At 38.1% G+C, this 27,487-nt stretch overlaps 1 protein-coding gene across 1 annotated transcript in view; it reads left to right on the forward strand.

Annotated features, from left to right (window-relative positions):
• LOC126260926 (probable 2-oxoglutarate dehydrogenase E1 component DHKTD1 homolog, mitochondrial) overlaps window positions 1–27,487 on the forward strand; it is a 322,465-nt gene that overhangs the window by 85,957 nt on the left and 209,021 nt on the right. The window contains exon 5 of the mRNA XM_049958422.1: window positions 12,495–12,656. Coding sequence (XP_049814379.1) covers window positions 12,495–12,656 — 162 coding nt within the window. The remainder of the gene's footprint in view (window positions 1–12,494; window positions 12,657–27,487) is intronic.

The following is a 27,487-nucleotide window of genomic DNA, read 5'->3' on the forward strand; positions in this document are numbered from 1 at the left end:
GGCATGATCATAGGTAAGCTCGACATGGGGAGCATGTGGTCACTTGCTGGACTGTGTGAGACTGGAGTAGGGGGAGAGGTCGGAGGAGAGCTCGACAATTGGAACTGGAAGTCACACGATGGAGTGTGTGAGACCGGCGTAGCAGGTAAAGCCGGAGGAGAGCTCGACGATTGGAGCTGGAAGTCACTCAATCGAGGGTGTAAGTCCGATGTGGAGGCAGTGGTCAGAGCGTTGTGAGCCATGACAGTGAATGGTGTGGTCGTGGCCTGAAGGGGAGTAGAAGAAGGCTCGACATGAGCAGGCTTAAGTCTGTTGAGAGAGACCGTGACAGCTGAATCTTTCATCTGGATGTCATAGGTGTTGGCTGAGCACAGGAGAACTTGGTACAGGCTGGTATATGGAGGTTGAAGGGGAGCATGGACAGTGTCATCTCGGAGCATGACGTACTCACAACTGTCCAGAGATTTTGGGTGTGAACCTTAGGGCTGAAATGCCTGGTGGGCGGAGGGATGTGTAGGTTGATGAAGTGGTGTCTGACCACAAAGGAAGGTAAGTCAGACTGAGGGAGAGAAGCAGAAGGGCTCATGAGTTCACCAGGGAGAACAATGTTCTGACTGTACATGAACTCGGCTGATGTTTGCGCTGCCTGATACGCTTCCTGCAATTTTATCGGATGACATTGCGATGTCAGATTTAGTTTTGAGTTTTATTTGTGCAAGGGATTTTTATTGCTTGATCTAAGTGTTTGTCCTTTTTTTTGTGTTGAGTCTGGCCTTTGGCCTATGATTTTAGAGTCTGATTTTTAGTGCGTTTCTTGGTGGTTGGCTTTTCCTTTTTTGTTTCTATGGCCGGCCAACCACTGTCACACTCAGTGTGATTTTAATTGCTTTTTTCTGGTCTCTGTCTGTGTCTTTCTTGTCCTGTGTCATCTCTTGTCATCTCCATTGTTTGTTCTTATTCTTTGTGGGTGTTCCAAGTTCATGGAAAAAGGGACAGATGGCCTTAATAGTCTGGTCCCTTCAATCCCACAAACCAACCAACAACCATCAGTGCAGTGCATGCTCAAGCATCACCCACTCCAGTGCTTGCTCATGTTTTGCTGTCTGCAGCACCATCTCCTGGTCTCATCCGTCACCCAGTTGCCTCTCCTCTGCCATGCGAAGCCCAATGCCCCCATGCCAGGTTGCATTTCCCCAAGGTGATGGAGCCATGGCCTTCTTCCCGTGGACGACAATTCCTGGACAGGACAAGGATGATGTGTCCATGTCTTCCTGTGTGTTCCAGTGTTTCTTGATGCATCTTCATTGGTTTTGCTGGAGCCAGGTTCCATTTGTTCTCCACTGTCCATGTGTTTTTCAACCATTTCAACTTCATCAGTCTTGCTTGTGTACTGGTCATATTGATGGGGAAACATATTCATCCTTATTGTATTGTGCCAGTCTGTATTATAATCCCAGTATAGTGCAGTGTCCACCCATGTACTAGACATGGACTGGATTCTGTGCCTGCATTCCATTGTTTAGTTCTCTCAGTATTGGTAGTCATTCCTTTGTAATTTGTGTGCCTGTTTCACAGCAGATGTAGGTTCTTGGAAATGTACTCTTTTCTGTGCAGTTTGGACAGTCCTGTCATGTCTTGTCCCTATGTGCATTCTCTTGTGTTCTGTTGTCAGTCTGCATATTTCTCGTGTTTTTGTGTACACTCAGGTTCAATTTCACATACAGTGTGTTCCCACTCACAGGAGATATCTATCAATCATTGCCCTCCATTTCAAGGGTCAGCCAGTTCATCATTACTTCCAACCCATCAGTTCTGGGGCTAGGCAACTCAAAACCTGCTGCAGAGCACCATTCACCCCACTCAGGTTCTCCAGTTTTTTCCACAGCCTGCAGAGAGGGTGACTGGAAGTTTTTCAGGGTGGCAAGCTGGGCCGCTGACTGTCATGTTTGTTGCATTGTTGTCATGCTGTGTGGCACTCCATTTCTTGTTCACAGAGATGTTCTCCAGGTGTTCCTCTTGTACAGTCCGAGCACTTGCACTTGATGCCACCAGGAGCTAGTACTTTTGTCATCAGCTCTGTCACAGCAAACGCTCCTGTCATCATGTCATCACCTGGCCCCTGTGATGCCCTGGTCAACCATGCAGCCTTCTCCATGACTGTCACTAGCCTTCCTGTGGCTGGCACTCATGGTGCTGTCATCATCCCTGTGGCTGTCCCTGCTTCCTGCCAGCTGTTCCTGTTGACACCAATGATCCCATTGTGCTATAATTGGCCTGGTCTACACCTTCATGGCCTCTGCACTGCCACCCCTGCTTCTGCCCTCACCTTTCCCGTCACCATCTATGGTGGTCAGTTGCTGTTGCACTACAGGAACATTGGTGCACTTTTTTCATGGGAACCATTTGTTGTGTTCATTGACTAATTATCCTGTTGTCTTGTTCCAGTCTGCTGGTGACTACTCGAAACCTCCACCCCTGGATGTGCTATGTCTCCTGGATGTTTAGACCATCTCCCTCAAGGGGGAGGACTATAGTATATGCAGGCTGGTCCCCTGCATATTTGATCATCACACTCACAGATATGCTTTGTGTGCCTGCAGTGGCCCCTACTTTTCCTCGGAGGTTGTTTGCCACAGAAGAGTTGCTGAGCTGTGTACCACCAAACCACCTGCAGCTGCCACAGTGTCGATGAGTGCAAGCCATGCCGATACATGGCATGCAGGTTGTGGTAAACAGTGCTGCAGTTGCAGTTACCTACTTGCATCCACATCGTCATGTGTCCATGTAACACCATTCTTGTATTCCTACACTGATGGTTGCTTAGGTTGCCACTCAGCCTCTTGATGGCCAGTCCTGCTCTGAACTCCACACTGACCACCAGCCATCCTCAAGACTGTGTTTCAGGCCATAACACTCGCCATCACTGCTACCCATCAGATGTGTCATCCTGCACCTTCACCAGCTACTCCAGAAGGCCCTTCTATGTTGGATCCTCCAGAAGGCCCGCTTCCTCTGCTCATCGTCACTACCAACGATCATGCACTTCATCATAGTGGTCATTGCTATGTGCCATTACAGAAGGGCATTCAGTTGTACTCATGTGTGGATCTTTATCTTCTAAACTGTACTGAGTTAGTTCATGATCAATAAACAAACAGTAGTTATTTCAGTGCATGGATATCAATGACACCCTTGGCACACTATTCAGCTGAGGGTTATTGTCGACAATCATGCCATTTATTCATTGCATTCAGAGGACCCATAGACGGGACACATATTGGCTGATTTTTCATCAATAGACCTATGCATACTGATGTGTATCACTGTCAATGTACAACTAACACTGAAAAAAAAAAAGAACCACCAACCTGAGACAAGCTGAAGCAGTACTGAATGCAAGCATCATGATCAAGAGTAAAGTGGGTCTTACTGCTGTCCACAGCAAGTACTCTGAGTGAATGGAACAACTTTATTTCCAAGCAAGGCACACAGCACGTACCACTGATACCTGCCCTGTTGTGCAGATGTTTTTAATGCAATATTGATACTAAATGCAGTTACTGGTAACAAGCCATTGGAGACCATACCTCCCTTACACCAAAATTCTTGGAAAATATCCCTGAACAGCCTCCAAAATTTTCTTAGTGGATTTCTGATTCTCCCTTTATATGTCACTGATGGTGGGCTATGTGCCCAAAAACCAGTATGGCAATCAAATATTTTACGTTCTGTTCATGGTTTAAAAAAATGTCTTTTAACAATGATCTACCTGGTATTTTTTATGCTTAATTCAGCAGTTGGTCTAAAAGCACTGAGTTGTTTAAACGGTGTAACAGTTCAATGTATAATTCTAATGATCTGGTCCACAGTAAATCAGTGCACTCAAAAATTGTAAAGATGAAACCAGTAGCTGATAATCAGTAGACTAGCAAAGGGAAAAAAACAAAAGACAGCTTAAATTACTGCTCACAAAATCTATGGAACCTAAAAGTTCTATCTTCTCAAATTTTCATGGATGAAAAATAATGAAAATTGTGACAAAGAAAAAAATTGGACTTTACGGTCACAAGAATAGTAAAAGTTGGGTCATATAATGTGGAAATAATGAAGGAGTACAAATTGCAGTCCAGCAATATCTGTGTTATAATTTCTAGTGCAAATCATGTATATATAAATGAGCTGAAAAATGAAACCAGAGTATTGTACCAAGCCCTACAAAAACTACTTAATTGAAAAGCATTTACTCTTAGCATTCCAGAGCAACACAATCTAATAAAAAGTTCCTGCATAAATACTGATATTACTTTTACAAACTGGAAACTTCAAAATAATTTCCAAGGCATTCCTGTATGTAAAATTCATTGCTGTAAATTCCTAAGAATGAAGCCACTTTATAGGACATAGAATGTATAGAAATTGCTTGGGGAAAAAACTTACAAATGTAATCATGTAATTTTAACAAAAAAAGCACATCTTTGAAGTGCCTGCAATGTAACGTACTACATTCTTTGTTTATACAAGGTCTGTTCAAAAAATTCTGAAAATTTGTCCACTAAATTTTTCAGTGCTTGCCTTTTACCTTTTATGCATGGTCTCCTTTGAAATACTGTCCTCTACAATTTCCAGCTGCAGAAGGAGTCTTGGTATGCCTCTTGCTGGAACACACAAAGCGCAGACTGCAAATTTTCTTTTTCTCATCTATTTGTCTTTTCAGTAGGGTTTTCAACTTTGGAAATAAAAAAAAAGTGCAAAGGCTTCAGCTCTGGAGAGTATGGAGGATGAGACAGCACAGTTATTTCTTCTTCTTCTCTCTTTTATTTATTTTTTTTTTTCAGTAGGCATGCACAAGGATGAATTTGGTTTATTGTGATGCAAGAGCCATGAATTGTGTTGCCACATTTCGAGCTGTTTCCTTTTCATATATCTGGCAGGCATCACAACGCATCCCAAGAGTACCATGGATTAACAGTTTGTCCCTGTGGCATGAATTCATGCCAATAAAGCAGAGTTATTAAACACAGTTTTCCGAAACTCCTTCACCAAAGAAGACAAAGTAAATATTCCTGAGTTCTAGTCAAGAACAACTGCCACAATGAAAAATATAGAAGTAGATATCATTGATGTAGCAATGCAGCTTAAATCACTTAATAAAGCCAAGGCCTCCAGTCCAGACCGTATACCAGTCAGGTACCTCTCAGAGTATGCTAATACAATATCTCCATATTTAGCAATTATATACAACCACTCGCTCACAGAAAGATCTGTACCTAAAGACTGGAAAATTGCTCAAGTGACACCAATACTCATGAAGTAATGAGTGCTATTGACAGGGGATATCAAATTGATTCAATATTTTTAGATTTCCAGAAAGCTTTCAACACCATTACTCACAAGTGGCCTCAGTTTTGCGACTGGATTCGTGATTTCCTATCAGAAATGTCACAGTTCATAGTAATAGACAGAAAGACATCAAGTAAAACAGAGGTAATATCCTGAATAAAGAAAAGTGTGAACTTATTCACATGTGTACTAAAAGAAATCCACTAAATTTTGATTTTGCGATGTCACACAAATCTGAAGGCTGTAAATTCAACCAAAGTCTTAGGGATTGTAGTTACAAATAACCTAAATTGGAATGATCACATAGACGATGCTGTGGGTAGAGCAAACCAAAGACTGTGATTCATTGGCAGAACACTTATAAGGTGCAACAGGTCTACTAAAGAGACTGCTTACACCACACTTGGCTGCCCTATTCTGGAGTATTACTGTGCGGTCTGGGATCCACATCAGGTGGGACTGACAGATGACATCGAAAAAGTACAAAGAAGGGCAGCTCATTTTGCATTATCACGAAATTGGGGAGATAATGCTACAGACATGATATGTGAATTAGAATGGTAATCGTTAAAACAAAGGTATTTTTTGTCATGATGGGATCTTCTCATGCAATTTCAATCACCAGTTTTCTCCTGCAATTGTGAAAGCATTCTGTTGGCATTCACCTACATAGAAAGAAATGATCATCATGATAAAATAAGAGAAATCAGGGCTCGCACAGAAAAGTTTAAGTGCTTGTTTTTCCCACCTGCCTTTCGAGAGTGGAATGGTAGAGAGACAGCTTGAAGGTGGTTCATTGAACCCTCTGCCAGCACTTCAATGTGAATACCAGAGTAATCATGTAGATGTAGAGGTAGATGATAACTATTTTCTTTCAAAGTCAAAGAAGACTAACAGCATGGATTTGACATTTGATCTCTTGGACAGTCAGTCTTCAATTGGCATGCACAGTTTCATTGATGATCCTGGCAAGAGCATTGTTGGTAGATGTTGAAGGGCATTCTGAACAAAAACCATCTTTAACTTACATCCAGCCATTTTTAAACGATGTGAATCATTTGTAACACCAAGTACAGGTTAAGAATTCATCACCATAGGCTGCCTGTGTGTGTATCACTGTAAAAGTTTTCTTGAGTTTCAGTCAAAATTTAATGCAGACACGTTGCTCCTCTAACTCTGCCATCTCGAAATTTGCAAACTGTGTGTGACAATTTTATACTCAATACAGCACTGAGCAATGAATAACAGGCATACAACAATGAAACTTCTGACAGTTACACATTAAACACAGGTGTGTGCAGGGATGCCAACCATATTTTGCTCCAACACACCATTGATACAAAATTATGAATGTCCAGAAATTTTTTGAACAGACCTTGTACAGAAGGGTAGATGGAAATCTGAACACTCTCCTTAGCAAACTAGAAAATGCCTCAAAAGGCAATAGAATATTGACTTAATAAAACAGTTATAATTTGTACAGACTTCAACTGCAAACTTCAAAAAAGATTCTGAAGATAAGAATGCCTTGTGTGAAACATATAATTTACATGAAACTATAAATTCTCCAAAGGGGTATCATTGGTGACATCAGTTTTATGGGCATTAGGCCATGTTCTAAGGGATGTTTATGTGCTTGGCGTTTCATCCCATACTGTGGGAGATATCGTCATGAAGGTGCAGATAGTTAATTTTCAAGCATAAATTAGTTTAGCTGGCCAAAAATGCCAAACTGGCAGGTCTTCTAAATCTTTAATTTAGTATTGTATGTTGATATACACAATTACAAGTGGTGTGTGAAGACTTTCCTGTAAACAGTGGTACGGGACAAGCTAGCTGTTTTGAGAAATTGTACAGTAAAGTTCCAATAAAATCTCATAAATAAGATATTTTAAGTTCATCCATGGTGGTTTTTTTTATTCAGGTAGGTAATTGTTTTCAGATATTTCTAGAGCACAACATATTTTTAAAATCTTAAATTCAATCCAAAATTTAATTTTTAAAAATACATCAATTGATACTTAACATTGCTTACTTGCAGACTTACTGCACTTAACATGAGTTACCATTGGCTTACCACTGTTTACTTGGTGGGCAAGTTAATGATACGTTACTGTGAAGCCTTTCAAAAATACTGGTTTAAAAGGTTCAAATTGTTTCATTTTATGGTACTGAGATTTGTATTACTAATTTTTTAAATTTATGAAGTTTGGCAACATAGTAAATTATTATCTATGATTCAGCACAGTATAAAATTGATCTTATTGTTGCCTTACCACATGTAAATATTGTTAAGCATAATCTAAAAAAAAAGGTAAAATTCCACATTCTGGCCCTAGATGGACCAACTGGTTCTTACCAGTCAGTGTGTCACCCTCTGCCATGGTGTCATTGGATGTACTGTGGTGCATGTGGTCAGCACACTATTCTCCTTGTTTTTCTTGGGTTTCTTGAGTATGGAACTGCTAATAATCAGGAAAGTAGCTGCTCAGCTGGCATCACAAGGCTGAGTGCGTCCTGTACCTGTCCTCGCACTAATGAAAAGATAGCTGATAGTACTGGGAATCAAACAGCAGTCCTCCACATGGCAATCATCCACAGGGCCCACTCAGCTATGGAGGTGGACCATGTAAATTCGCATAAACAATGCTAAGGGACACAACCTAATGTTGTTTACATTTTTTCATAGTAGGTACCACAGTAATGAATTTATTAAAAGATGGTGTCATTTTCTACCTTTGCTGCATTAATTTTATTTATTCACAACTACTTTCAGCTTTCTTGGCCATTCTCAAGTGATTTTGTCGTTTAGTACAAGATAGATTATATTATATTACTTCCACAAATAGAAATATAATGATGTGAAAGTAAATGTATTTTAAATACATTCATCTGCAATAAACTTACATATTGAAATGGCAGCATCTTGAAATTTGTGTTTTCTATTAGTTTCAAGATGTTGACATTTCAGTACATAAAGCATTGTTTTCTGTTGCAGGTAATGTATTTAAAATATGCTTACAATATTATGATAAGTACAAGTGTAATGTTCTTACATATTAATGTGCAGTCTCTTAAGAGCAAACTTAATGAACTGCAGTATTGCTGGAAAACTTAAACTGCACTATGATTTCAATAAATGAACACTGGCTTAGCAATGAGGAACTAAAATTAAGTGTACCATGTGTATGTGAATTGGCAGCCAACTACTATAGAACAAGTATTAACCTTGTGGTGTATCTGTATATGTTAAAAATATTGTGAACCTAATGTGTGAAGTTATAGATGTAAGTGGACTGTGCATAGAAACAAAATTTGAAGCTGCAGCCATAATCTTGCCAAAACAGGAAATTATAATAGCTTCAGTATAATGTCCCCCAAAACACAATGAAAACCCATTTGTGGAGCTTCTGAAGAAACTGATACTCTAGCTACTCAAATACAAAGAGTGCAGAATACTAATATTTGGTGATATCAGTATAGTTATTAGGTTTACGAATATAAATATAGATCACTTGCTAAATACATTAAGATCCCTTAACTTCAGTTGCGTAAATGACAAACCCACATGATAGGAAGTGTGTCTAGATAACATGATATGTAATTTTCATCTAAACGAAACAGAATTCGACACAATCAAGTTAGTCATTTCAGGTCATGAGGGACTATGGCTCAGACAAACTGTTAACTGCAAAGCAGCTGAAACTTCCATAGACTATAGAAAAATTATAAGACCAATTAATGAATCAAAGCTAAACAAGTTGATAAGTAAATTGAATTTAATAAAATGGGATAAAATAATAACCACTGCAGGTGCAAATGAATCTACCAACAAATTTTTAGAACTGTTAACTGAAAATTTTGAACCATGTTGTCCTAAACACTGCAAGAAAATATTGAAGCAAAATCATTACACCAAGCCACAAAATCTAAAAAGCTGGTACACCATCTAGGTAGAATAAGAATCATAATGCTACTCTATCAGATGATACATATATACTGAACTCAGTGAATAAATGCAAAGCTGCATGGGAAATTATTAAAACAGAAATAAACTGAAATGATAAAGCATACCAAACACCAATTTCACCCGATATTCTAAACGCACATTTTGTCAGTCCTCAGTCAGATAACAGCATTAATGGACGATGTGAATAAGGCAGAGGTACTGCTGCCAGAAATGAACAGTAAGCAGACAGACAACTTTCAGTGGACTCGTGTAACTAAGAAGATGGTCAATGAATCAATAGCAAACCTCAGTAATTCTAGAGCAGAAGATTACTATGGTCTCTTAAATTATGTTATTAAATATATCAGAAATCAAATTGTAATGCCACTGACTTAATCAACAAAATTATAAATGAAGGTAATTATCCGAAATGTTTAGAAGGATCTGTAGTTAAACTAGTACATAAGAAAGGAGATATAGCATCTCCAGATAACTATCAACAAATATCACTTATATCCATAATATAAAAAATAATAGAATACTGAATGCATAAACAGATAAGTCAATATTTTTAACATAATGATATACTTACCTCCTCACAGTATGATTTCAGATCCAGCCTTTCTACAGTCAAAGCAGTTGAGAGAGCATGGTAGTAAAAATGTACAATTGCTTTGAAAATAAATATATTTTCTGTGCAATACTGTTGGACCTGAGGAAAGCTTTTGATATGGTCTCCCACAATATTCTCATAAAAAAGCTCTACCACTACAAAATGAGAGAGAATGCACTATGCCTAATGCAGTCTTACTTGGACAATACAATACAGTTAGTTAAGGAAAATAATCAAATGTCAGAATTTCTCCCAGTTGTAAAGGGTGTACCTCAAGGATCTGTTCTTGGACCTTTCTTTTTCATTATTTATATAAATGATTTACCTACAATTGTACCATGTGATGCAGTATGATATACTGGTGACACAACACTGATCACATGTGATACCAACCTTGAAAATATGCAACACAGCATGGCAGTGGCAATGGAGAGATGCACTACTTGGATTGAGGCAAATGTACTGCAGAAGAATGATAGTAAAACTGAAGCTATTGTATTCAATCTGAATGCTCTCAGTCATGATAACGAACCAGTAAAATTAACAGGACTTCACATAGATCAAAAGCTCAGCTGGGATATCCACACAGGGTAGTTATGTGGCAAACTGGTATGTGTCATCTATCTATCTATCTACTGTACAAGCTGAGGAGCAGTGTCAGTAAAGAACTTCTGTTATATGCATATTTTGCACTCTTCCATTCCCACCTGAGTTATGGAATACTATTAGGGGGAAATTTCATAGGCTCAAAATTACTGTTTAAATGACAAAAGAAAGCCATAAAGTGCATAGCAGGACTTAGCCCATATGAATCATGCTGAGATTATTTTAAGCAACCAAATATAATGACAGTGCCTGGCCCATATATTTACAACTGCTTTGTCTTTGTTAAAGAGAATCTGAGTAAATTTGACTTAAGGAGGACAGTTCATGACCGCAACATAAGAAGTGGACATACAATTAATATGCTATATGCTAGGATTGCAAAGACACTTAACAGTTACAAATATCTTTGTCCTCCAGTAAAAAAATTTAAAACTAGTCTTTCAAGGTGGATGAATAGTAAAAGAATTTACCCTGCTCAAGAGTTCCTTGAGTATGTGACAAATGATCCACTTTTCTTATGAGAATGAACAATAAATTAACTGCAAACTATACTTATGCCACACTGTGCAACAGTTTTATCACTGTTTCATGTACATATTGTTAATTATCTGTTTGATTATTTATTTGTCATTCACTGAACTATGTAGTTCATTTATCTTGTAATTGATCTGTTAGGAAACTTTTTGTTGTTATTGACATTTGCATAAATATGTATTGTATCCATCTCAGGTTATTATATCTGTCTTGGATTATTATATTGTAGTTAATGACATTTGTCCAAGTTTATATTAATATTATTGTGCTAACACTGATGACACCAACTGCATGTAAATGTGCTCAAAGATGTAATAAAACATTTGTAATTTGTATTTATTTATGAAAAGGAAAGTTGCTACTCACCATACAGCGGAGGGGCTGAGTCACAGATAGGCACAACAAAAAGACAGTCACAAATAAATAAAGCTTTCAGCCATTAAGGTCTTCGTCAGCAACAGACGTAGACACACACAACACACACACACACACACACACACACACACACACACACGTACACACGAACGCACGCATAAATGAAGCTCACATGCATGACTGCAGTCCCAGGCAACTGAAAACACAATGCAAGCAGCAGCATCAGTGCATGATGGGAGTGGCAAATGGGTGGGGGTAAGGAGGAGGCTGGGGCAGGGAGGGGGAAGAATAGTATGGTGGCTTTGGCAGACAGTGAAGTGCTGCAGGTTAGACGGAGGGCAGGGGAGAGTTGGGGAGGCTATCTGTGACTCAGCATCTCCACTATATGGTGAGTAGCAACTTTCCTTTTCATAATATTGTACATTCCATCCTGGATTTTTCATTGTAAAACATGTTTGAATTCATACAATTATATTTCTATTTGTGGAGGAAATATAATATATATTATTTTGGGCAGAACCACAAAATCAATTGAGAATGGCCTAGAAGATTGAAAGTAGTTCTGAAAAACTAACGTTAATACAGCAAAAGTGGAAAATGACACATTCTTCGAACATTGTTTACTTGTTGAAAGAATTATTCACATTTATCCGATTAGCAACAACTGTGGAGGCACATATGCATTTAGGAACATATTGAGAATCCTTATCTGAGTCATAGTTATCCCCATCGTCCTTGGTTTAGTACAAAAGTATCTTCCTGGCATGAACATCACACACATTACTGTTACTTGCAGCCACATTTTTGTACTTACCACTGTTTACATGCAAAAAACCTCAGAAAATTGCCATCAGTGATAATCTGAAATTAGAGGTAGAGCTGCCATTTCCCAGTTTATTGTGGAACTGTCAACTAATATGATTAAAGCACATCACGTACCATGTTTTACACGCAACAATCTGTTTCTCATTGAGTATCCCTTACCATTCTTTACAGCCACCATATTCATATAACTTAACATATTTTAAAATGTTTCTTTAGAAAAGATTTTTTTTTCTTTTTTTTCTTTTTTTCCAGATGGACTTGAGGAAATAGTAATTGGAATGCCACATAGAGGGAGGCTAAATCTTCTTACAGGCTTATTTGAATTTCATCCAGGTCTGATTTTTAGGAAGTTAAAGGGATTACCAGAGTTTCCAGATGATGTGAAAACATGTGGTGATGTTATAAGCCATTTTGGTGAGTGTGACAAACTCTGTATCGGTCACTATGAGAACTGTTATCCTTGACAATTATACTCTAACTCTTACAGTTGCAGAAATATGATATTGTCACCCATTCATTAATATTAATACCATTCATTATTGCAAATCTTAACATGAAATTACAAGTGTTCAGTAGTGACATTTTTGCCTCATATAGTGACATATTTGCCTCATGTACAAAATTATGATTCATTGACATATGCTGTTACATAAATGTAATCATAAAGGTCAGTCAAGAATAACAGAGACTAGCATTATTTATAATCTGCATTTGGATGGTACAGCTAAAATTAAAATTTAGTCCACTTATGTCATTAATGAGAGTTATTAACTTCTGTTAGTTATGCAATTCAGAAACTATTTATCTACAGTGCTCTTGTAGTACTAATGCTAGTAAAGAAAATTTTGTGACATCATTGATGGAGCATCAAATATATTGATTCAGTTGCCCAACTGGAGAGGTAATTTTTTCCGTATATTGACAGCTTTCACAGAGTCTGAGAATTGTGTAGTGCAGAGCTGGTATGTAGCTTTCTCCTTGCTTACTGCACCAAACACACAGCTGAGCTTTGCATCTGATTGTTGGATCTCCATCAGCAGTGTCTTTAATGCTCCCTCAATGGAACACAATTTGGTTATCAGAACTTTATACCATCAGCCATCCTCCTTTCATTAATCTCAACCTGGCCATCAAAGTATCTTTACGAATTAACATTCAACCGAACACCGCTTACTGATTTCTATTTGTGTTTGTATTGTGCAGATAGAGGCTATATTATGAAATGTATTTGCAAATTGTAAATACAATAGTACATCAGCTGTATGGTTTACTATAGACATATGAAAAGTTTTGCCAGACTGGGTCTCGAACCTAGATTTCCAACTTATTGCAAGCAGTTAACCTTTGACCATATATGCATGTATCCTGGACCAATCCAAACATCCATATGTCATAGTGCACACATTCAGTAATGCTTGAACCTGTTTTTGTGATTTCCACATCAGGAGAGAGAACATTTATAACATCATTTTTACTTGCTTTGGCATGAAATACAGTTAGTGCAGTTTCTGTATTTGACAGTGTCTGTGTAGTCTGATGCAAATGCCCATCAGACATGAGTTTCTGTGAAGAAACAGACACTGCTGACAATCTACATCTGAATTATAGATAAATTTTCATGTGTCGTTAGTAAACTATACAGTAGATGTAATATCTTATTTGTGATTTGAATATACATTTCATTATTTAACCCTAGGATGCCTAAGGGGGGGGGGGGTTCGTTGAACCCACAATTTTTTTTATGTCCCCTGCTTTTGCTCTAGTAACTTTCATAATGCATATTCCCTTTGAGTTATTGTTTGTTCGTTAAAAAAAATAAGTAAATAAACTTATTATGGGTCCAACAACCCCCCCCCCCCCCCAGGCTACCATGCTGTAGAAAATTTCCCTTAGTAGGATTTCGTATTTCTCATCTCTACAACAATGCAAGTTAGTTTCTTGTAGGTTGGTATTCTTGATATTCACAACAATCGGTTTACTTTCAGAGGAAGTGATTGTTGAGGTCAGTCAGCTGTTATTTGTCTTGTAAACTTGCAGTGAGTTAGTGCAGTTCCCTACTGTTCACACCCGCACTTAGAAATGACTAAAAGAATACGTGACTCATCTTTAGAAAGAGTTCTGAATGAAATTTTAGATGAAGATTCTGACTCAGGGAGTGAAAGTGAATATGAGGATGGTGTTAAGGAGTATGATTCAGATCAGGAAAGTGATGTGGATGTTAGAGAAGATGAAGATAGCACAGCTTCAGGCAGTGACCATCAGGATGTTATTGTGGCCAAGTCTGTAAGAAGGTACGTAACCACACAGCCTAGAATTCCTCGGAGGTCTGTTGCTAATATAGTAAGAGAGCAGGCAGGGGTAACTACAGCTGGTGTTTGCCATTCACCTGGAGAAGCCTTGAAGTTACTTCTTATGCCTGACATCATGGATGTTGTAGTAAAACATTCAAATGAAGAGGCAGTTAGGCGAAATGTTACTTTGACTAATGAGAAAGAATTGTATGCCTTTATAGGAATCCTGATACTTATGGGTGCAAATAAGGACAATTCTGTCAGTGTACACAATCTTTGGTCAGACCTAATGGGTCGGCCAATTTACAAGGGTATTATGGCAAGAGAACATTTCAAGGAACTTATTGCAATCATAAGGTTTGATGACAAAAGTACCCACCAGCTAAGAAGGGAAGCAGACAAGTTCACAGCAATCCGTGATGTTTTGAACAAAGTGAATGATAGGTTTCCACTACTGTATAAACCAGTGGTCCACCTCATCATTGATGAGATGCTCAGCTTGTTTAGAGGGTGCTGCCCCTTCAAAGTATTTATGAAGGATAAACTGGGCATGTATGGCATCCTTAATGCATGATGTCCGATGCAGTTGACAGATACGTCTTGAATATGGAACCGTATGCAGGTAATGTTGAGAATTTGTCAAAAGAAGAACAGGGTTCAGCAGCTGTCGTCAAACGTCTGGTAGCACCTGTGAAAAATACTGGTCGAAATATTACTACAGACCGATGCTACACATCGGTGGATTTGGCGGAAGAGTTATACCAAGACTACAAAGTTACTACAGGAGGAACTCTCCAGTCAAACAGGAAGCATATTCCAGACATAATGAAGAACACATCAAATCGAGAGCTATATTCATCAATGTTCTTGTTCACAGACCCATCAACAGGTAGGCCTCCAGTAACTTTGGTGTCCTACATAGCAAAAACGAAAACCAAGTAAAAACTTACTGATGTTGTCAACAATGCACCAAGATAAAGGCATTGTTGGAGGAGAGAAGAATAAAACCAAGATAAATGCATATTATAATTCCACTAAAGGTGGACTTGATACCATAGATCGAATGGTGCGTATGTACACCTGCAATAGGGGAACAAAGAGATGGCCTCTATCTGTATTTTACTCTCTCATCGACATTTGTGCTGTCAATGAAACCACCATATTCATCCAGCAACATCCAAGATGGGATGAAAAGAAACACAACAAATGGAAACTTTGTCTTCCGCAAGCTGGGATGGAACTAGGGAAATTACAGATAGAAGAAAGAAGTGCCAATACAAGAGGGTTATCTAACCAAATTGTTCAATCAGTGGAGACTTTTGTACAAAAGAAAATCAAAGAAGTGACAACAGAAGCACGTCAGCCTCCTGCAGGGAAAGGTCGGTGCCATATTTGTGTAAGAGAAGCTAAAACAAAGAAGCAGAAGTACAACAATCTAAGTAAACCAAAACAGTATTGTGGACAGTGTCATGAACATGTGTGTAACATACATTTAGAAAAAATTGTGAAGTGTGTCTCTTGCCTTGAAGTTGAGGAATCAGAGTAGTCTATTGTATATGAACACATCTGTATTTTGTATTGTAATATGTCAATTTTTTATTTACTCAATCCAATATTTATAACAATTAACAACATTTATAAACCGATGCCTTAGTTAAAATACATAAACCGTTTTGAAACTTGTAATTTTTCATCAGTAAACTTATTTAATAATTTTATACCCGTGGGCTCGCCGCCCCTACCCCCCCCTCCCCCCAACCCCCCTCCACCCCTTAGGCATCCAAGTTAGGAAAAAAGGCTTGGGCGTCCTAGGGTTAATATGGTTGTAGATCATCAGCAAGGACATCCACTTTTCATCAAACTTTACAGACACCTTTTTTTTTTCTTTTTCCCCAGGATATAAATTTTTATTATCTTTACCAGTTTGACAACTTAATTTTTCATTGTCAGAAGTTTATAAAATTAGGGATATTACAAATTTTAGACCTTGGCTGTACATTTATATGAAGTATAAAAGTGTGTTACAAAAACTTACAAATACTTAGTTTAGCAGACACTAAGTTTCTCTAATATAATTTTCATAAAACCTCCGTTTGAACAGGTCTCGGAAGATCCTAAAGGTACTGACCAACTGCCATGTCATCTTCAGCCTATGGGCATTCCTGGATGCAGATATGGAGGGGTATGTGGTCAGCAAAATGCTCTCCTGGCTGTTGTCAGTTTTCATGATCAAAGCTGTTTCTTCTCAATCAAGTAGCTCCCCAATTTGCCTCAAAAGGGCTGAGTGCACCCTGATTGCAAACAGCCCTTTGCAGGCCAGACGGTCACCCATCCAAGTGCTAGGCAAGCCTGACAGCACTTAACTTCAGTGATCTGATGGGGACTGGTATTACCACTGCAGCAAGGTCATTGACAATATACTTTTTATACTTCACATAAATATATAACCAAGGTCTAAATATTTATTACATCCCTAATTTTGCAGGCTTGTGAAGATGACAAATTAATTTGTCAAGACCGGTAAAGATAGTAATAATTTTTGCAACTGATTACTGAAATTTATCCTAAAAAAATAATACTTCATTTGCTGAAAATTACAGTCATGAATAAAATAATATACAGACACTTTCAAATACAGACACTTTCAAATACAGACACTGCACTAACTGTAGAGGCTATTTTGTTATAAAAGTTATTCCTTATGCACAGTATTGAGTTGGTTATTGTCTCAGAAACCATTTTAAATAAATTAGGTTATAATCAACTGACAGATGTACCCACTGCTGGCTACATTCTATTAAGTATACTAGCAATAATGTATGGATAGCCCTAATTTTTCACTTACTGACTAGTCATTCTGGCTCCTTGTTGTTGTTGTTGTTGTTGTGGTCTTCAGTCCTGAGACTGGTTTGATGCAGTTCTCCATCCTACTCTATCCTGTGCAAGTTTCTTCATCTCCCAGTAACTACTGCAACCTACATCCTTCTGAATCTGCTTAGTGTATTCATCTCTTGGTCTCCCTCTACGATTTTTACCCTCCACGCTCCCCTCCAATACTAAATTGGTGATCCCTTGATGTCTCAGAACATGTGCTACCAACCGATCCCTTCTTCTAGTCAAGTTGTGCCACAAATTTCTCTTCTCCCCAATCCTATTCAATACCTCCTCATTAGTTATGTGATCTACCCATCTAATCTTCAGCATTCTTCTGTAGCACCAATTTCAAAAGCTTCTATTCTCTTCATGTCCAAACTATTTATTGTCCATGTTTCATTTCCATACATGGCTACACTCCATACAAATACTTTTAGAAACGACTTCCTGACACTTAAATCAATACTCGATATTAACAAATTTCTCTTCTTCAGAAACGCTTTCCTTGCCATTGCCAGTCTACATTTTATATCCTCTGTACTTCGACCATCATCAGTTATTTTGCTCCCCAAATAGCAAAACTCCTTTACTACTTTAAGTGTCTCATTTCCTAATCTAATTCCCTCAGCATCATCCGACTTAATTTGACTACATTCCATTATCCTCGTTTTGCTTTTGTTTATGTTCATCTTATATCCTCCTTTCAAGACCTATCCATTCCGTTCAACTGCTCTTCCAAGTCCTTTGCTGTCTCTGACAGAATTAAAATGTCATTGGCAAACCTCAAAGTTTTTATTTCTTCTCCATGGATTTTAATACCTACTCCAAATTTTTCTTTTGTTTCCTTCACTGCTTGCTCAATATACAGATTGAATAACATTGGGGAGAGGCTACAACCCTGTCTCACTCCCTTCCCAACCACTGCTTCCCTTTCATGCCCCTCGACTCTTATAACTGCCATCTGGTTTCTGTACAAATTGTAAATAGCCTTTCGCTCCCTGTATTTTACCCCTGCCACCTTTAGAATTTGAAAGAGAGTATTCCAGTCAACATTGTCAAAAGCTTTCTCTAAGTCTACAAATGCTAGAAATGTAGGTTTGCCTTTCCTTAATCTAGCTTCTAAGATAAGTCGTAGGGTCAGTTTGCCTCACATGTTCCAATATTTCTACGGAATCCAAACTGATCTTCCCCGAGGTCAGCTTCTACTAATTTTTCCATTTGTCAGTAAAGAATTCGTGTTAGTATTTTGCAGCCGTGACTTATTAAACTGATAGTTTGGTAATTTTTGCATCTGTCAACACCTGCTTTCTTTGGGATTGGAATTATTATATTCTTCTTTAAGTCTGAGGGTATTTCACCTGTCTCATATATCTTGCTCACCAGATGGTAGAGTTTTGTCAGGACTGGCTCTCCCAAGGCCGTCAGTAGTTCTAATGGAATGTTGTCTACTCCCGGGGCCTTGTTTTGACTCAGGTCTTTCATTGCTTTGTCAAACTCTTCATGCAGTATCATACCTCCCATTTCATCTTCATCTACATCCTCTTCCATTTCCATAATATTGTCCTTAAGTACATCACCCTTGTATAGATCCTCTATATACTCCTTCCACCTTTCTGCTTTCCCTTCTTTGCTTAGAACTGGGTTTCCATCTGAGCGCTTGATATTCATACAAGTGGTTCTCTTATCTCCAAAGGCCTCTTTAATTTTCCTGTAGGCAGTATCTATCTTACCCCTAGTGAGATAAGCCTCTACATCTTTACATTTGTCCTCTAGCCATCCCTGCTTAGCCATTTTGCACTTCCTGTCAATCTCATTTTTGAGACCTTTGTATTCCTTTTTGCCTGCTTCATTTAATGCATTTTTATATTTTCTCGTTTCATCAATTAAGTTCAATATTTCTTCTGTTACCCAAGGACTTCTAGCAGCCCTCGTCTTTTTACCTACTTTATCCTCTGCTGCCTTCACTACTTCATCCCTCAAAGCTACCCATTCTTCATCTACTGTACTTCTTTCCCCCATTCCTGTCAATTGTTCCCTTATGCTCTCCTTGAAACTCTGTACAACCTCTGGTTCTTTCAGTTTATCCAGGTCCCACCTCCTTAAATTCCCACCTTTTTGCAGTTTCTTCAGTTTTAATCTACAGTTCATAACCAATAGATTGTGGTCAGAGTCCACATCTGCCCCTGCAAATGTCTTACAATTTAAAACCTGATTCCTAAATCTCTGTCTTACCATTATATAATCTATCTGAAACCTGTCAGTATCTCCAGGCTTATTCCATGTATACAACCTTCTTTTGTGATTCTTGAACCAAGTGTTAGCTATGATTAAGTTATGCTCTGTGCAAAATTCTACCAGGCGGGTTCCTCTTTCATTTCTTAGCCCCAATCCATATTCACCTACTACGTTTCCTTCTCTCCCTTTTCCTACTACCAAATTCCAGTCACCCATGACTATTAAATTTTCTTCTCCCTTCACTATCTGAATAATTTCTTTTATTTCATCATACATTTCTTCAAATTCTTTGTCATCTGCAGAGCTAGTTGGCATATAAACTTGTACTACTGTGGTAGGCGTGGGCTTCGTGTCTATCTTGGACACAATAATGCGTTCACTATGCTGTTTGTAGTAGCTTACTCGCACTCCTATTTTTTTACTCAGTATTAAACCTACTCCTGCATTACCCCTATTTGATTTTGTATTTATAACCCTGTACTCGCCTGACCAAAAGTCTTGTTCCTCCTGCTACCGAACTTCACTAATTCCCACTATATCTAACTTTAACCTATCCATTTCCCTTTTTAAATTTTCTAACCTACCATATTTACTCGAATCTAAGCCGCACTTTTTTTTCCAGTTTTTGTAATCCAAAAAACCGCCTGCGGCTTAGAATCGAGTGCAAAGCAAGCGGAAGTTCTGAAAAATGTCGATAGGTGCCGCCACAACTAACTTCTGCCATCGAATACATGTAGCGCTACACAGGCATGCTTTGTAGGCACAAAGATAAATACTGGCGCCAAAACCTCTGCGTCAGTAAATAAATTAAAAAAAAAGGTGGAAGACGAGCTTTTTTTCTCCGCCCCGAGTTTCGACCACGGCATTTTCATACATTATCCAACGAAGTAAATACAAATTCCGTATTACTCATCTTCGAATGTAGCAGAATTTCAATGTACTACGAAAATCCGACTGGCAAGACTGTTTGGGATGTTAGTCAATATAGTCAACTCTAGGTTCTGAATTTTTTCCTACCTGTGAGAAGAGATGGTTGCTAATAGGAACCTGATGAAATGTGAATCACATGCATTATTCTCTTCACCATAAGAATAATATGAATATAAACATTCTGCCATGTATTCTTTCGTGTTTGCTGCTATCTCGTTTAAATCCTGTCTGCCTAATAAACTACTAAACTAGAGTGAGACAACAGCAAACGCGGAAGAATATACGTATAGTGTCATGTTTATGTTCGTATTATTCTTATGCCTAATAGTGATACAGTCAGAAATGAAGCACGGCAACTGACTAGATTTTTAAATCTAAGATGACTCTAATTTCTGTGCAAAATTTGATGTACTAAAGAAGCGGCCACAAAGATTTTCAAATGGAGAAAAATTTTCGCCTAACTCTCGTTCAGAACATCATCTATCATACGCAGTCTATTATTTGGTTCTTGTTGGTCATTATCAAAGAAAGCAGCAGTGTAAGTAACAACAAATAGCAGTCTCTTGCCATTGTTTCGCTAATGAGACGATTCCATTCTTTTTTTTTTTTTTTTATTGTAAGCGGCGGTAGCGTGCACAAAAGCAAGCCATGCCGCGAGCGGCAACAGGCCGTAAACACTCACTATCAGAATGTGACAAACAATGCATGACACAGTACAGTAATGCATTTTCAGCTTAAAGTGACATAAACACCTATAACAAAGAAAACGGCACTTATCAGATCAAAGCAAAATAAGCAATCGATTCAAACCAGACGAAGCATGTGAAAAAGGAAGGGTACCCGTATAAATATGGACGGAGCGCCTGACGCCTAGCAATGGCTACCTGGTAAAGCTTAACTGCTATGCTTACGACTCGAACCAAACTACTGTAGCTGTATCGTCATTCATTCGACCTAAATTGTGTCCCATATTACAATGGACCAACTTTGTTTCGATTTGGAGGTGCAGCCTAAAACTTTTCTCTCCCCTTGAATTTCGATTCTCAAATTTCAGGTGCGGCTTAGATTCGAGAAATTTTGTTTTTCCTTTATTTCGAGTCTCATTTTTCAGGTGCGGCTTAGATTCGAGTGCGGCTTAGATTCAAGTAAATACGGTACCTGCCCGATTAAGGGATCCGACATTCCACGCTCCGATCTGTAGAATGCCAGTTTTCTTTCTCCTGATAATGACGTCCTCCTGAGTAGTCACTGCCTGGAGATCCGAATGGGGGACTATTTTACCTCCGGAATATTTTACCCAAGAGGACACCATCATCATTTAATCATACAGTAAAGCTGCATGCCCTCGGGAAAAATTACGGCCATAGTTTCCCCTTGCTTTCAGCCGTTCACAGTACTAGCACAGTAAGGCCGTTTTGGCTAGTGTTACAAGGCCAGATCAATCAATCATCCAGACTGTTGCCCCTGCAACTAGTGAAAAGGCTGCTGCCCCTCTTCAGGAACCACACGTGTTTCTGGCCTCTCAACAGATACCCCTCTGTTGTGGTTGCACCTATGGTACGGCTATCTGTATTGCTGAGGCACGCAAGCCTCCCCACCAACAGCGGTGGGTCCATGGTTCATGGGAAGGTCTGTCTCCTTATAATAATAAAAAAAACCACTGTTCTTCCTGTTACAACATCAGTGGTGAACATCTTGTAAGTATTTAGGGTTAATACTCAGAAATTATATGAAATGGAAGAATTAAGGAAACTCTGTATTACAGATGCCAAATGGAAGACTTTGATTTGTTGGAAGGATTCAGGAAAAGTGTATACAGTACATCTGTATAGAAAATCACATACGAGATGCTACTGAGACCTGTCATAGAGTATTGTTACACAATTTGGAGTTCTTATCTAGCAGATGTGACTGTAATTATAGAATGAATCCAGAGGAGCACTCCTGGGATCGCAACTGGCCAGTACAGCTGATACAAAAGCACAAGGGAATTGCTCATTGAACTCAAATGGGAAGCCTTGGAAGAAAGACAACATAGTTCCTGGGAAACTACTTTGGGTAAATTTATGAAGACTCTGTTCAAGAAGACTATGTGACAGTTCTACTCCACCATCACCTATGTCACATTGGTCTCTTGAGAATAAGAGTTAGAAAATAGAAATCAGGGTGTGTATAGAGGCCAGCCATTTTTCCTTCTTTCAGTTTGAGAACGGAATAGAACACAAGATCAGTAATATTGCCATGCACTGTATAGTGGCTCATGGAATATATATGTAGTGTGGAGGTAAAAGTGTAGAGGTAAATCATCCTAAATTATCTGGTTTATCCAATATTATTAGCCTATAGAAAAATGGATGGAGCAGAAAGACCTTGAAGTAGAAGCAAAAGTAAAACAGAGTAACATAGATACAGCACACATATTGATGAACAGTCATTTTAGAAAGCACAGAATGAGGAACACGGTTATTAGAGATGAAAACTATTATTAGGTAATGAAAACAGAAAATAAGATGAGAATATGGAAACAATACTTTGAGAAACTTTATATTCTCCCTGAAAATAAGGACATAGTGCAAGAAAGTGATAGGAGATAGGAGAGATGAAATAGATTTTTCTGACTTTCAAAAACTTTTGCACAAACTTGTAATGAACAAATTCCAAGCTACTGGTGAAATATCAGACCAAAGGGGAGAGTAAGAACTGTATAACCATTTGAATGAAACTCACCTAACTGCAGGAGCTCTATTGTGGAAAAGAATATCATTATTACATGACCAAAGAAAACAAGATTTGATACATGTGAAAATTCTCTTATAGTCAGTCTAGTATCAGGCAACGGCCTTGCCACAGTGGATACACCGGATCAAATGTTGTCCTCTCACTTTCTCTCCCTCTCTATCTCTCTCTCTCTCTCTCTCTCTCTCCGCCCCCCCTCTCTCTCTCTCCCCCTCTCCCTATCTCCAACCACAATCAAACAACTCTCGCCAAATTTACTATTCATATATATGTCTATACTTAGTTTTGTTGAGTGTACCATAGAAATATGTCTTAGTCAATAGGTTTAACCAGATTTAAAGGACGCCATCTTTTGGCGCAAACCAAATTAATCTCATTAAATGCCATTAAATATTCATAAAAAAAATTACAGCTCTAATAAGTGCACACAGAACTGGAACTGGAAAAAAAAGACTAGAAAACAGACAAATAAAAAACACAAAATTTGCTTAATGGAGAGAACTAAATCATAAAGACAATACAAGAAAGACTATACGAAAAGAAAAGATATGATTACTGTATATGTAAACCTAAACATGCCTTTGATCAAGCAATGTATTTTGTTAATTTGTAAATAAAAGTTTATTACGTTACAAAAAAAAAAAAAAAAAAAAAAAAAAAATCCCGTGAGATCACCGAAGTTAAGCGCTGTCGGGCGTGGCCGGCACTTGGATGGGTGACCATCCAGCCGCCATGCGCTGTTGCCATTTTTCGGGGTGCACTCAGCCTCATGATGCCAATTGAGGAGCTACTTGACTGAATAGTAGCGGCTCCGGTCAAAGAAAACCATCATAACGACCCGGAGAGCGGTGTGCTGACCACACGCACCTCCTATCTGCATCCTCAACTGAGGATGACACGACGGTCGGATGGTCCCAATAGGCCACTTGTGGCTTGCAAACGGAGTGCTTTTGAGTGCAGTCTAGTATCAAGTGCATCAAAACTACTTATGGGAATACTTCATCAAAGAATAGGAAACTTAAAGTAGATTATGTGTGATCCAGTTTGGTTTCAAGAGACATAAAGGCACTTGAGAAGTAATTCCAGCACTAAGGCCAGATATAGGAAAAACAAGTAAACTGACATTATGTTTCTAGATTTGGAGGAGGCTTTCTATAAAGCAGAATGGGATAAAATCAAACAATGGAAAATCCAGAATGGAATTTAACAATATTATGAAAAAGATAGTTGTCACTCACCCTATAGTGGAGATGCTAAGTCACTAAAATGCACAACAGTATTTTTGTTGTGCCTATCTGTGACTCTGCATCTCCTCTATATGGCAGTAGCAACTACCCTTTTCAGAATGGGATAAAATATTTTTCATTCTTAGACAGTGTGACACATACGATAACTATGGAAGAACAATCCATTCTCGTATTGTGATGAATACTGAAGTATTCAACAGTGATAGAGTATACAAGAGACTGACTCCAGGAAAAGTATAAGTAAGGGTTGCTCATTTTCAGCACTGGCATTTAATTTGTATTTTGAAGAGGCAACGAAGACAGTAAAGAACCATCTCAATGTGGAAATTGTTTGACATAGACTGAGAATCAACATGCTTCACTCTGATGTTGAGATGCCAGTGCTAAGTGAAAGTGAACAGGAAATGAGTTAGATACTTAACGAAATGGAACTTTTGTAAGTTTATAGTTGGAACACACATGTAACACAAAGAAATCTAAGTTATTTGTGTACACAACAGGTTGACATGCTTGTAGCTAAATGTTAAATGTGGACGAATTTTGTTATCTCAACAGCAGAATAGATGCAGAAGGATGAAGCAAGATAGATATTCTGGCAATATTTGTACTAGGAAAAATGGCTTCCTATAAAAAGAAAGAGATACTAACATTCAAACACTCTGTAATGGTGTGAACATGGACAATGAAAAAGACAGAAATGAAACAATTAGAAACCTGCAAAATGTGTTGTTGTAGGAGGCTATTAAAGATCAAATGGACTGATTGAGAAAGGGATGAAGATGTCCTGGAGTGATTCAATGAGAAAACAATCTAATAAAGAACACATTAAAATGGAAAGATAGAATGGTTGGGCACATACTACATCAATAGTCACTGCTGAAAACCATAGTTGAATGGACATTAGAGGGGGAGGATCACAGGAGCAGGTCTAGATATGAATACATGAGGCAAATCAGAAATGATGTGGGACGCAACAGTCATGTAGATCCAAAGGGGTAAGATGGCAACTGCCAGGAATGGAGAGGTGCATCACACCAATTTTCAGGTTGATGAACAAATCACCAATGATGTGCATTACTGCCTCTCTTCACAGAATAATTATACTACTGGTCTTTTCTGTGTTATCTCAGAAGATGACATCATAATACTCCAAGGAGTGATAGCATGTTAAGTATACCACAGTTCTTATTAACAAAATTAGAGTGGTGGAAAGTACTATGCCAGTGTGCTGGCATTGGCACTGATCACTATAGAAAAAAATCACATTCAGGCCTTAGCATCTGGAGGCAACAGTGGCCATATGTGCGTGTGTAAGGCTTAAGGATGTGCGCATGTTTCCTGCATCTGACAAAGAACTGAGTCTGTTAGCAGATAATATGTAGAAGTCTCTTTTCAGTGTGCCTGTCTGTTACTCCATGCTTACTCTGTCTGGTGAGTAGCGATCTCTCAAGTAGGAAAGGCTAATCCAATTCCAGCCCATTTTGCATTTAAATTCAATATTGATATATGTGATACCAACATTACAATCCAAAATGGTGGCCTTCTGACCTTGAAAACTGCAAGGGTCAGTGTTTGTTGCCTACATGCCAGGGGCAAAGACTCCATCAGTGACCTTGAAAGCATGACATCATCAAGATTGTAGATAGCAGGAAATTGAAAAATTGAAGAGAGTGGGAAATTTAAAAATTAAAGATAGCCGATGGTAGGAAATTTAATAAAATTGTATGGAGGATAAATTTAAAAAAGTAAATAAAATATTAAATGATGGAACTAGCCTAGGTGTGCTTTGTAACATTTCCCCTCCCCTTCCCTCTCCTCGAGTCAGAGCCTAATACTTTACATACCGTTAATTTTTTTTGTGAATACCTTCCTTGACAACCAAGAGCTCCATGTATGTATTTGAAAAACATGTTTATTTTTTTTTCAAAACTCAAAAATCAAAAAGTATGAAAAAATTGTTTATCAGATTGAATTTAGCCACTGATTCGGCATGGCAAGATATGTCATGAATCAAATTTTTGGCCCACTGCAATTTCTTTACGACCACGTTCAAATTTCACCAGTACCTTTCCTTAAAAGAATCCAAGTGCTATTAATTTTCTTTGTGCTACGTCCAAAAGTATTTATCCAAAAAATATGTAAAATATGTAACTTGCAGTATTGTCGTAATTAAAAGTATTTGACAGACCATTAAAATGAAACAGGCTATCACAATGTAAAGTTTTTGATGGCATTGAGCCACAGTTATACAACATTTTTTAAAAGAGTAAATCACCATTTGACTGTGTATTTTTATATTTATTTTTTGTGCATCCAGATTTTGGCTTTTATGCCATTATTAGGTTCAATACTAAAAGTTGTTACATCATTATTAATAATGGTTTAATAACTTGTAGCATTGTAGTCGATAATGGTATAAAAGCCAAAATGTGTACAGTACAAAGGGTAAATATAATAATACAAAGTCAAGTGGTGATTTACTCTTTTAAAAATACCACACTGCAGTCAGTTTGGCTGCTCAAAAGTAGACAAAATTGCATAAAAGATGTGAATCACACTATTTTTGGCTGTACTCTGAATTTTTTGCTCCATGTAAAAAAGAATTTATCCAAAAATTATGTAAAAGGTGTAAATTGCATCATTTCTTCATTTAAAAGTACTTTACAGACTATTAAAATGAAACAGCTAATCACAAGGTAGTCATCTCGGACATGCGCAAAAGTATCATACATGAATGTTTTGCACCACATTCAAAAAACATCCAAAACAATATGTAAAGCACCACTTATTTACGTGCAAAGTTGCTTTTTATCTCATAGATGGTATAAGACACAACAGAGCCTCAAATTAATTATTTTCCACATATAAACTGTTCTATGGTGCTTATGAAGTGCTACAAGGTAGGCAGGCTTTGGCAAGATGCCAGCAATCA

The sequence above is a fragment of the Schistocerca nitens genome, chromosome 5 (genome assembly GCF_023898315.1).
Source record: "Schistocerca nitens isolate TAMUIC-IGC-003100 chromosome 5, iqSchNite1.1, whole genome shotgun sequence".
Classification (NCBI taxonomy): Eukaryota; Metazoa; Arthropoda; class Insecta; order Orthoptera; family Acrididae; genus Schistocerca; species Schistocerca nitens.